This window comes from Ambystoma mexicanum, chromosome 7q (genome assembly GCF_040938575.1).
Source record: "Ambystoma mexicanum isolate Mex_15411 chromosome 7q, UKY_AmexF1_1, whole genome shotgun sequence".
NCBI lineage: Eukaryota > Metazoa > Chordata > Amphibia > Caudata > Ambystomatidae > Ambystoma > Ambystoma mexicanum.
Genome location: NC_090941.1, coordinates 749,467,704 through 749,480,825, shown reverse-complemented (window position 1 = coordinate 749,480,825; position 13,122 = coordinate 749,467,704). Strand labels below are relative to the sequence as shown.

Sequence of the window (13,122 nt, the reverse complement as noted above, 5' to 3'; positions counted from 1 at the left end):
CAAGGGGTTTATTTTATAAATGAGAAAAATATGTTAAACTGTAAAATGGAAATCATTTTGTGAGAAATACTTCTTTGCACCAAGTTATTCGTGCACATTAAAAGATAGATTTGCCATCTTCCATAGGTATAGCAGTGTCTTCCTGTAGTACTACATGAACTACTGGCCCAAACACATCCATGGTTCTGTTTGGTTGAAAGCAGGGGCACAAGCTCCTATTTGTCCATTTCCCATTTTTTATTGGGTGTATTTTTACTCCCCATTTTCTTATTTTTTGGCCATAGTTTCCGATTTTTAGGGAGTAACAGTGCTTATCTGTAGGGCTGACTGTAATGTTGTCATTTTCTGGTGATGGTGTTTTTCATCCTTACTAGAGTTTCCCTGTATGTGTCTCTGATTTCTATGCATTGAGGCTCTTTATATGTATTGTGTGTACTAACGTGTGTGTTAAGTCCTGTATTGTTATCTGTTAATTCCAAGTTTAACGTTAGCCAATATTCTGATAGGCTTGGATTTATTATTTTACTGCCCAGTATAACCAGATTAAAAATACAGCCATAGCCTATGTGTATGTATTATTAGGTTACTGTTTTAACAACAACACTTCAGTATAACGTTTTGGTTTATGAGTATGTTTTTTAATACATGAAGTAGTTTATGAGAGGTCTCCCGGTCAACATTGATATGTTGCCACAAACATTGTGACCCACAACCCCTTGTATGGACTTTTGATCAGTATTAATTTCTATGTGATGCCATCTGTGATATTGTTATTGTTATTGTTATTTTGCATTTATATAGCGCCTTATATACCATTGGTATGGTCTGAAGGCGCTGGTAGGTTGAACGCCCTTGGGAACCGAAGTTCATATCAGTAGAGAGAGTAGAGAGAGTCAAAAAGGTGCGTGTGAGCACCAGGTATGTGTACAGCTCGTGCAGTATCAATGTAATAGCTGCTTTCTAGCGGTAGGTGTGGTGGTTGAGAGGTCAGGAGTATGTGTTCGTTCTGGCAGGATTAATCCAGATCGGATGTGGCTGCGTTAGGCCTGAGGAGAACGCCTCGCTGGGGGGTGTGTAACCAGCAGTGATTATTTAGAATGATGTGGAGAGAGCGGCGAATGTTGATATGAGAACAGTTATACCGAATGGTGTCATAGTATCTCTGTGTTCTAGTTGAGTGGTGATGTAAGGAGAGAGTAAGCATGTTGGTGAGATATGATGTGTTTCATGCCCTTTCAGAGACTTCTAATTCACAGGGAGGCTATTGGGGACACTTCTAAAATCAGCTTCATAGAGAGGCTATTGGGCACATTTCTAAAATCAACTTTCAGGGAGAGGCTATTGGGCACATTTCTAATTTTAACTTTTCACAGAGAGGCTATTGAGCACAATTCTAAATGCAACATTTCACAGCTATTGGGTGCACTTCTGAATTCAACTTTCTAAATGTACTTCTAAATTCTACTTTTCACAGAGAGGCTATTGGCTACACTTCTAAATGCAACTTTCTAAATGTACTTCTAAATTCTACTTTTCACAGAGAGGCTATTGGGCACACTTCTAAATTCTACTTTTCCCGGAGAGGCTATTGGCCACACTTCTAAATTCAACTTTCCACAGAGAGGCTATTGGGCACACTTCTAAATTCAACTTTTCACAGAGAGGCTATTGGGCACACTTCTATATTCTACTTTCATAGAGAGGCTATTGGGCACACTTCTAAATTCAACTTTCCACAGAGAAGCTATTGGGTACACTTCTAAATGCAACTTTCTAAATGTACTTCTAAATTCAACTTTTCACAGAGATGCTATTGGGCACACTTCTATATTCTACTTTTCACAGAGAGGCTATTGGGCACACTTCTAAATTCAACTTTTCACAGAGAGGCTATTGGGCACACTTCTAAATTCAACTTTCCACAGAGAAGCTATTGGGTACACTTCTAAATGCAACTTTCTAAATGTACTTCTAAATTCAACTTTTCACAGAGATGCTATTGGGCACACTTCTATATTCTACTTTTCACAGAGAGGCTATTGGGCACACTTCTAAATTCAACTTTTCACAGAGAGGCTATTGGGCACACTTCTAAATTCAACTTTCCACAGAGAAGCTATTGGGTACACTTCTAAATGCAACTTTCTAAATGTACTTCTAAATTCAACTTTTCACAGAGATGCTATTGGGCACACTTCTATATTCTACTTTTCACAGAGAGGCTATTGGGCACACTTCTAAATTCAACTTTTCACAGAGAGGCCATTTGTGATGTCATCTTTGATGTCCTGGTTGTTAGTCTTAGTGCATGGTGGTGGCACGAGTTATGGTTTGGTTAAATTACTTATTATTTTTTTATTTTTTTACTTGTAACCGTAAAATCCCTTTAACAAAGTTTTTATCACTGAATGTCATAGGTTTGTATTAGTGCAACTTGACCACAACTTCTCTTTAGCCTTTTTTGCACACACAAAAGGATTGAAGTGCGCTCTTCAAACCACCACAGTCTAGGTGATGTTCTCCTCCAAGCACTTTCATGCCTCACACACTCTTCAGGGAGACAGTCCAGTACATAATTTGCTGGTTAAATCCACAGTAGTTGCTGCAGGGAATTCTGGTTGCTGTGGTCAATCAAGGCAGCTAGGAACCAACTCTCCCCGATTACATAATGTAATACCCACAGCGGGGAGATGGTGGTCCTGCTTAGCAGGGCATGTGTCAGTCCGGTTTGAAGCGTTGGGAACCAGAGTGCACAGCTCACCTGCCCCAGCCTCTCAAGTCCAGAAAATGGCATTTTGGAAGTACAGTATGAATTGGACCGAAAATAGGTTATTTCAAGAGACCAGAACGAAAAGCAGGGGAGCTCACAGAGGCGCCAAAACGGAAGAGTGCAGAGTTAACAGTGGAAAATGGAAAATACCCACAGACTTTTTGTTGGAATCCCATAGTCTGTTGGAGCTACAGAAACCCTTGTGATTGAGCCCATAAACTTCAGCCGAATTAGGACAGAATGCTATTGAACCTCTACCCCCAAACATTCTGTTCAGTGTATCGTAGAACACTTAGAAACCCTCCCACTATCCTGACATTTTATTAAACCATGTGAAAGTAATCTCTTGTGTTATATGTAGTGTTTTATGGTAATGTATATACACATGCCATAAGGGCACTCAAAGGTGATCTTTACCAGAAGCCAAGACAATCACTAGTCCTGAATCTGTGTGCTTCCTGAAATGATCTTATGTGCAGTGTTTGCCATTTGCTTAACTAGTGTGCACCTGCAGGTCTACACTTAACAAATGTATTTTATGTAGTTTGTTGACAACATTCACATAAAATGTGCACCTTTAATGGTCTACCAGTATTTGCTTCATCTTTTTCAGCTCTGCTGCTCGATGCTTTGCATTAGCATTAACGGACTGTGTGCTGCCAAGCAATTTTGAAAAAGGAATGGAACAAGGAGCATGCGAAGGAACTGGTATACTTAGTTTCAAAGAAGCAGTAATAAAATGGCTACTGTGCTGTAATCAGGATGAAGAAATTGAGGACCATGCAGATCAATCCCCAGTTCTATGCAGGTACTCTACGATGTTAAAACTGCATGCAGTTCATCGCAAATGATAGATGGCAGTGTGTCTGTTTACTACATGTGAAGGACTTTGCTTTGTTGATTTTATTATTCTAAGATCTCTACCACTAGGCACTACTGGGTAGTGTGTGAGGATCATGCTGATGATCCAATTTCTATGTTTTTCTTTATAACGTAATGATTTGCCTTATTCTGAAGGTTGTGGTCAAACGAAAATCTACAGAGCTAGATAGACTAGTTGCTCAGAGAGTAGCAGCCTTTCATGAATTTAAATTGAAGTCTTCGTCTGTAAGTAGTTTTGGGTGACAGAGAAAAACACCATAAAAGGTTTTGGACCCCATTCATGGGTGCATGCTTTATTCTGAAGGGACCTCACATTAAACTAATATTTAATGCATGCGATTGTTGAATATAGTGTTTTCTTTAGAAATGTTGAGCATGCTTACTTGTTTTTGCATACAAATGAGAGCATTTCTGGTGACCTTCAAGTTAATGTATGTGATTCATGGAGACAACATTCAGGGTTTAATGAATGTAACAATTGTTTTATTGGATATTTTGGATTTGTCTAAGAAATCCAAAGGAATGATTCACCCATCTCATTTACCTGTTAACTTTCAGCGATGGTTGCTCATAAAATATATATTGCTCTTTGTATCTTTCTATCCATTGGCTTGCAATTGACTTGCAGCACCGAATTCTTAGATATTGACATCCTGTACTTTGAATAAGCATCAACCCTTTATTTTTGGATCGTTGCTTTTTTATTTCACGTCTTACTTTAATGCGAACGTAACATTTGACCAGTGCGTGAAATCAAGCCACAGGGCCTAGGGAGAATACAAACTTGCTAGGAGGTTGTGTGTATGCCAAGCTGGCAATCTGCTTGCATGCTTAGCCTCTGCATGCACAATTGTACTGTGGAGAGTTCTTTGTGCGGAGAGACCAGGGATGGGCTTGTCTACTTTTCCTGCAGTAGCTAAGTCAGGTCCCTGTCACAAAGGTTTAGAGGATCAAGCATAGGCAAAAAGCAAAGTATCTTTTCCAAAACCTATTGGGTTATGTGTTACAGATGGCCTCACAAATCCACAGATCTAGGTAAAATAAGCTTTTACAATTTATTAAGATATTGAAAGTACTCTCTGAAAGATAGTGGCGGGTCTGAACTAAGGGATGCCCTAGGACTTTTCTCAACCTACACATGGTCCCCTCCACCCTAGCCCAGGGATCGCTGCTCCCCACCATGGTCCACAATACTTTACTAGTGCAAGGTACACCCTTCTGTTGAAGTTCGACTACTACTAAGGCAGGGCCTAAGGGCCGTAGCCTTGTCTGTCTAACCTACCTATGGGTCCTTCTAATAGGGGTCCTGCTCTAGTCTGTTCTTTATCTTGTTACAGCAGTCTCACTCTTCACCTCCTTCTCTCTCCACTACTTCCTCTCACTTTCCCCCTGCCCTACTACTACTCTTCTTTCTCTGTTCCACCCTGTGATCTTACTAGTCTCCCTCTCGCCTATCTCCTCCTGTCTACCCTTCTCACTGTTCCTCCTTTTTGTTCTTTTCTTCTGTGTCTACTCTCCATTCTCTGCTCTCCATTTGTCTACTGGTCTTCTCCTTTCTTTCTGTCTACTCATCCTCTCTCTCCTCCCTCCTGGTCTTCTCATCGCTCTCTCCCTTTCGCTTCCACTCTCTCTCCTCACCACTCTCCTCCTGCTCTTTGCCCATTGTTCTTTATGCATATCGTCTCTCTCACTCTAACCGCTCTACTCGCTCGTCAAACTGCCTAATGTCCTTCTCCCTTCCCTGATGTCCTCTTTTTTTCACCAGTCGCTCCCTTTCACATAATTCACTCCTATTTGGTACCACGTTCTCTCATGCACATCGCCTTACGTTTAGTCTCTCATTACACTGCCACAGTCCTTCCAGCACCCCATGCTGCCATTTGCACTTCCTAGTCTTTTGTTTACCAATTCCACCTCTGACCTCACCCCAAACACCTTTCGTGCCTATTTTTCCTGGCTGGGCTCTTATAACCCAGACTTATCCACACTATGCCATCTCTGGGTTCCCAATAGTTCCCCATGGTCACCTGTCCTGTGGGGCCAATCTAGCTTTGATCATTCCCCACGGTATTAGCCAATTTGATCAAATTTTACTGATTGAATGGTACATCTGACAGAATTCAGCCAGTACCATTTGGTTGATCAAATTTGATCAAATTGACTAATAACTGCAGAACATGGGAACCGGGGGTTGCAGGGGTGTCCCCGGCTACCCATGTTCAGCATTTCTGGCCTTGGGGGTGAGGGGGGGGGGGTTTGGAGGGGTTTCCCCCGCTTCCTGAAGATTGGAGGCGTAGGACAAAAAAAGGGGACCCTGCGGTGTCAGATCCAGCCCATGTTGGAGTGACAGAACTGACACCATAGGGTCAAGAGAGGCAGCGGCTGAGGAAAAGGTAAGTGGGGGTAATGGGGGGGGCAGATTTGTGGGGTTTGGCAGTGGTAAAATTGCATTTGCAGCAAAATTGACTATGGTCAATTCCGTCGCAAACAATTCTGCCACGGAAAATCACACAGATCATTCCCCAGTGGTTTGGATCTTTGAGCCACATGCTTTATAACCCACAAGTAAGCCCGCCCCTGCATTCTAGGCATCAAACAGTCTTTCGTCGCATGATTCCTCTGCATTCTTTAAGTTTATCTTTGCTTTTTTTGTGATGGTGTTCTTCTGTGCCATCAGGTCGGGTTTCCCAATTACCTGCTGAGATGTATTGCAGGCGAGGGCTGCTGGCCATCCCACTTGATCTTCTGGCTCTGGTCGGGGTTCTTGCAGCTGTGTCCTGCAGGCTTCTGGAGCAGGTAGTTATGAAAGAGAAATAGAAAACACCTTGCCAGGATAAATCGATGGCAAGGAGGCACTATGGATGGGGCAGTGGTATCAGCAGTTATAACAGTCAATCAGGCACTGTTGGGAATCTGGGACTGGTGCCCCCCTCTACTTCTGCTCCCCATGTATGGGGTAGGATAGGCCCTGGCAGCACCCTGATAGGCCGTCTACCACAGGTTGAGAGGTGACCCCTCTCTCCTCTGAAAGGGCCATGACCGTAACCAAGTCAGGTATGTAACAGGAAGAGAACCAAATCAATTCCCTTAGGCCCAAGGATACGCACAAAATAGTTAAATCTGTGTTAGCATATTTGTTCACTAAGGTGTCGTCATTTTCTTGGGAAGACTCTCGAATTGTTGTCTCAAGGTTAAAAAGTAAAAATGCAAAGTAGTTGTTGGTAAACCCAGGTCCTAGTCTCTCCTGGCAGCTTCACAGTTTCGCTGTTTTAAGGGGCATTATATGCAGGTTGATCTGAACAAAACATAAGGAACTGCAAGACTTATCTCTCTCGTGATTCATCTTGTCATTTCCTGTGGTCCTTTCCTGACTGTAAGAAAAGTCTATCTCTGACGTTTACATTTTTCTTGGAGTGTTCTTGGAGACTACCATAAGGGCGTCTACACGGCTTTACTAGGCCTCACACCCTCTGCATGCCTCTCTTTGGGTCCTGTGTCTAGAGCCCACCAACTCAATTTCTCTCTCCCCCCAGGTGTCTCACCATGACCTCATACCTTGGGGACCTACCCTAATCACCCTCTCTTGCTTCTCTATCTGCATGTGCTTCACCTACACATCCTTGACACTCGCCCACCTGTTCGTTCCTCCACCCATGCCAGGCTACTCCCTTCTATATTCTGGGTTCAGTACTCGCCACACCATCATCTAAACTCATTCAGAGTCTGATGTACCTCCTTTTTCTAGCAGCTGTTGCCAGCCTCCTTCTTACTTCTGTTCTAAGTGTCCCCTCATTCTCGTGTTCCTCTGTTCGCTTCCCCCAAACCTCTGTTATCTTTTTCCACCTCCACCTTTGTCTGCCTCTTGGTATTTCTCCTTTCATCACCCTCCTTCTCTCTGCGACTCCTGGTAATTCTGCTCCTGTTCTCTTCTCCTTTCCTCGCCCCTTTGGTCAGTCTCCACTTTTATCTCATTATTTTCCAGCTCCTCCTCATTCGTCTCCCCTTCTCCAACATTGCATTTCATAGATTCACATGTAATGAACATTCCCCGTCATCAGGTTTGGAATACTCGGTTAACATTTTACAACAGTAAGTAAAGAAAAATAGGTGTCTTTTGTAGCCCATTCACCTCCTTATGGGTGCTTTCGAACCCCACCAATTAGATGTCGAGAATTTAGCTCCTCCCCTGCAGCTTCCCTTCAGATTCTAGCCGCATGTCATGCTGGAAGGAATCTTCGTGTTGGTTTTCCTCAGAGAAATCTCCACAACTACATTTCTACATCTACATTACTTCAAGTTTTGGAAATACATCTGCAGGATCATCTCCTCTATCAGATAGTGGAAAAGGGGATAGAGGATGGAAGGGAAGAAGTCCCTGTTTAAGGCCTTTGCAATCTGCGGCCTAACATTTTCTTTCGTGGGTGAGATACATACTGAATGCATTTATTGCTTGTACCCACACCACTCTGCCGAGGAGTGTGAGATCTGTAAGGGTTTCAGCACCAAAACGTTACAGGACAGGCAGAGACACCTTTTTTGCTGGCTAAATGAGGGCCATTACCCTCCATCAGAAGCAGAGTCTTCTAAGAGTCTGGTGACCCCCAGGCCATCGGAAAAGAGAGAGTCTATGCCAAAAAGGGCAAAGTCAGAAGAAAGGCCTTGTAGAACAACAAAACTAATAATTAAGTGGAGCGTTTCAAAAACGAAATCACTGCTGTCATCGATAAAGGAGGTGGCAAGAAATCCGCTGGTGACGTTGTTGGTGGCTCACACACCATCAAAGACCCCGCGCGCACACTCTGCGACTGTCGGAAAGAAGAAATCATCTTCAAAGGGAGGGCCATCGACGGAAGGACGGTCGACAACAGAGAGGCACTAGTCAGCATGCAAGCGCTCAGTGACAGACAAGCACTCGTCCATGGACAATCGCTCGACAGGCACTAGTCAGCGGACAAGCGCTCGTCAACTGAGAACAACTTGTCGAAAATCTAAAAACGCTGGTAGACAGGGAACCAGTTGACTAAAGAAAAACACTCATCAGAAGACAAACTGAGTCAAGAAACTCCAAGAAACTCCAAGAACATCTGCCGTCGACATTACCAAGCCAATGGTGGATAAAGTATGCCCACCAACACAGTCAACAGAGGGCGCACCGGCCCGCACTACGGAGTCAGTGCAGCATGCAACGCAGCACCAGTCAGTGGAACAGGGCGGGATACAACCCCAGCCAATCACAGCACCAATCTCCCCGATTACATGCTCGCAAGTCATGCCTGATGACAACCTGCAGTATGAGGTAGACTCTGAATGCTAGGTGCTACATGCAGCATCGCCTGTATTCTCCTATTCGGATTAAATCCATGGTAATGTAAAAGGAATTGCCGCTGCCACCTCCACTGTTGAGTTCTCCGTGCCATGCACAACAACCACAGCATAACCCAAGGGGAATTCTGGGATCTCTCCATCTGGTGCAGCCATAAGAGCTGCTGCTCAATCCGCAGACAATGTTCTTAATACAAATGTTGTCCATGTTACAAAATCTACTTGCCCAGCTGCACACCAGATTGACAACCGGGCCACAGGCTCCTACAACACCACACGAGAATCCAGAAGCACAATGGGTTGTACCTACAGCAGGACCCGCGTCACCAGCCAGGTCTTCACCAGATTCCCAAAGATTAGACTCCCCACCACACAAAGTCACTAAAAAGCATAAGCACAGAAAGAGGTCACTTTCCCTGTACAGTCAGGTCCCCCGAATGTCAAGCTCAGGGAAATACTCATGCCTTGTCACAAACAAAGGGAAAAACTGCTAAATCTGCGGTTCTACACCCGGCAGGCTAGGCAGCGGGAAAGCTCACTGACATGGACAGAGATCAGGATCTGCGGGATACAGCATCTACGACTACCACTGGATCACCACATCCAGATGACCAATGGAACATGGATGATATCCAAATGAACGAACCAGCTGATGAGCCCCCAAAACCATCGCCGCCTGATGAGATTGGGTCATTCCAAACATTGGTGACAAAGGCATGCCAAGAAATTGGCCTCATCCGCTCTAAAGAGAAAAAAGAATGTGTTCTCTTCGATCAATGCACAAAAGAAGGAAGTCAGTAATGGCAATCCTTATCCTCAACCATGTATGGGAGGAGGGGTTCCTTACCATGAGGCACCCTTTCACAGAACCAGCTTTCAAGGGCAGACTAGAGAAAAGTTCAAGGCACCAGACTACACACCTGAAGGTCTCGCGCCACAACCTTCACCAGAGTCTAGGGCCTCCGCAGCTGCAATCAGAAAAACTCACGCTCGGGCGCATAAGTGTACCATACCACTGGAAGCAGAAGGCCGAGAAATGGATACACTGGGGGAAAAAAAGTACCAGGGGGCCACTACAGTGAAATCGGCCAACGCATTAGCAATTACATCCAGGTACAACAGCGAACTTTGGACGCTGCTGAAACGGCGGGAAGGACCTTGGCCCAGGGTACATTACTGAAAAGGCACGCCTGGTTGAGGAACTCTGGGTTGAAGCCTGAAACTCAAGCAGCCTTAATAAACAAGCCGGTTGAAGAGACCTACTTGTTAGGCAAGGCCGTGGACGAAGCGCTTGAGACAGCTAAGAAGGAGCATGAGACTCTCAAAACCTTAAAGCAGATTACCCAAAGGCCTTCACAACAGAGAAGGGGCGGTTCTCTTCATTGGGCAATCTTACTCCCCTCAGAACCAGTATGGTTCAGGAATCAACTGGTCTTCAGGACAAGGATCCAACACCACCACCACGTACCCACCTAGAGGACAGCGCTGTGGAAAAGGTAGAGGCTGGAATTCCACCACCAGAGGCTCCCCGGCCTCAGGTCAGAAATGACCCTCAGAACAAGATCCCCTCCCATGCCTCCCGGTCGGGGGACGTTTATCATTCCTTCATGCATGGGAGGGGATAACAGACCAGTGGGTGCTCAAGACCGTCGCCCACGGGTACTGCATAGAATTCTGCTGACCACCTCAATTCAGACTGCCAAAATCAAGACGCCTGATGCCGGAACACCTACACATCCTACTGCAAGAGGTCGAGATTCTGTAGGAAAAGGGCGCCATATAAGTCGTCTCTCTTCTACAGGTAAACAAGGGTATTTATTCAGTGCACTACCTTGTACCCAAAAAGGATCTCACCATGCGCCCTGTGCTAGAATTGCGCCCATCGAACAAATTTGTCAAACCTCAAAGGTTTCGTATGGTCACGTTGCAGGTGGTAATCCCTCTGCTGAAACATGGGGATTACATGGCAACACTGGATATGAAAGATGCATACTTTCATATTTCAATGTTGCCAGCACACACAAAATACCTAAGGTTCATGATAGAGGACAAGCACTATCAGTTCAAAGTACTCCCCTTCGGCATTGCCTCAGCGCCAAGGGTGTTTACAAAGGTAGTGGCAGTGTCAGCAGGGCACAAGCGCAGAGAATCTGTTCCGGTTTACCCTTACCTCGACGACTGGCTCAGGGATTCCTACGGAACATGCCTGTTGATCACCCAGAAGACAATAGACCTCTTATTCAGCCTGGGATTCTCCATCAACAAGAAGAAATCCAGCCCAGACCCCAGTCAGGTCAAACAGTTCCTAGGGGCTCTAATTCAGACAGAAGACGGCCTCGTCTTCCCCTCCAATGAGAGGGTTCAAAACATGCTGTTTCAGATCCCTCAATATGTAGCCCGTGGACAGGTGACGGTACGCAAAGCAATGCGGCTGTTAGGAATGATGGCATCCTGCATTTACTTAGTTCCTCACGCGCGTCTGTGTTCTATGCTAGAGTGGCTCAACAGCCAGTGGTGTCAGGCCAGCGGACAATGGGAAGATCTGGCGGTTGTCTCACCAGCCCTTGTTCTCTCTCTTTACTGGTGGTCGAGGGAAAACCTCTTGAAGGGGAAAACCTTCACCACCCCCTCAGTAGAAGCCACTCTCACGACAGACGCATCTGTCATGGGGTCAGGGGCTCACCTGCTTCATCAGACGGCGCATGGCGTGTGGTCCCCAGAAGTAGCATCCAACCACATAAATCTGTTGGAGCTGTTAGCCGTACTCAAAGCACTGAAAGCCTTTCAGACACAGTTACAGGGGAAGACAGTCCTGATTCGCACAGACAGCACCACGGCCATGTATTACTTGAACAAGCAAGGGGGCACACACTCTCCAGGGCTATCCAAGCTGTCCCAGAACATTTGGAAATGGGCTCTCAAACACAGGATGTTCCTGTTGTCTCAACACGTTCCAGGGTAACTCTGCCTCCCCTACTCAACAGGATAGTGCACACGATGCACCAGAGGTTGAGAGGGTGAAACTCCTTCATTTTCAAGTAATCCTATAAGCGGGGGGTGGATAGAGGTTGGCGGGGGATATTATTCAGTGGGGGATGGGGTGAGTTTGGGGGGTCATGGAAGTGTCTTATTTCTGCATATTGAATGCCGCACAATCGTCCCAAATAAATCGGTCTTTTTTGTGTTTGTCCTTCAATATGCATAAATATCACATATAACTGATTTGTGGATTGGTGGGCAGGCTTACCTTTGACCCCATGTGTGTGTGTCCATACCTAAGGAGATCCTGTGCGTATACACAGATCTGTCCTGCAACTTAATTGGAAGGCTGATGGTGATTAAGTCCTGCTATTACGATTTGTGTGACCTGCTCTTCTCAGGGCCTTGTCTTTTTGCGGATGCTTCTGTCTGCTGGCTGGAAGAATCTCTTCTGGGCTCATAAACTTCCCCCTGACACTGCACGCTAAAACTCCAAGCATGCAGCCTCTGTCACTTTCTAGAAGCCTTCATGTCCTCGAGGTGCTTTCTGGACTCCTGCTGGGAAGTCCTGCTGCATTGACCTTACCATGAAGTGCCTGCTTCTACTCTTCTTTGGCCTGATCCATTATCTGGCGCTATGCATCACCTCCTCTAGCTGTTTCTCTTTGAGTGGCCATTTCCTGCTCCCAGTGGCCCATTTGCTGGATCCCCTTCACTGCATCCTGGCTACTGAACCTGCTGCATTGCCCACCTAATCTTGGGTTGTCATCATAGGTTGCCTCTCTTCTTTGGGATTTTGTTCTCCTGGCTCTGGAACTCCTGGCAACTCTGCTCTTTCTGACCATAGACTCCCTACTGTCTCCAAACTGGATCCAATCGGGACCAGAAATCCCACCTATGTACCGTTGCTCTGTGGCTGTTTCTACCACAGACAACACTGTAAATTCTTGTCCCTGGCTACTCTGTATCCAATCCTGTCACTGGTGCTGATTTGTTTGTGTTTTTGTTTTATGTTTGTGAGGGTCTAACTGTACCTTGATACCTCTTCAGATTGATGCAAGACTGTTTTTCTACACTACCATTGAGTGTGTTTTGTTCTGAGTGGACACACTTTGCACACACCACTTGATTGTCTTGTGAACCCCTCCCCAGAGAAAAACCTCCATGGT

The 13,122-nt window shown here is 45.4% G+C and overlaps 1 protein-coding gene across 2 annotated transcripts in view; it reads left to right on the top strand.

Annotated features, from left to right (window-relative positions):
• ATM (ATM serine/threonine kinase) overlaps window positions 1-13,122 on the top strand; it is a 3,046,976-nt gene that overhangs the window by 785,293 nt on the left and 2,248,561 nt on the right. For both annotated transcript variants that reach the window (XM_069640412.1, XM_069640413.1), the window contains one exon: window positions 3,384-3,578. In XM_069640412.1, coding sequence (XP_069496513.1) covers window positions 3,384-3,578 — 195 coding nt within the window. The remainder of the gene's footprint in view (window positions 1-3,383; window positions 3,579-13,122) is intronic.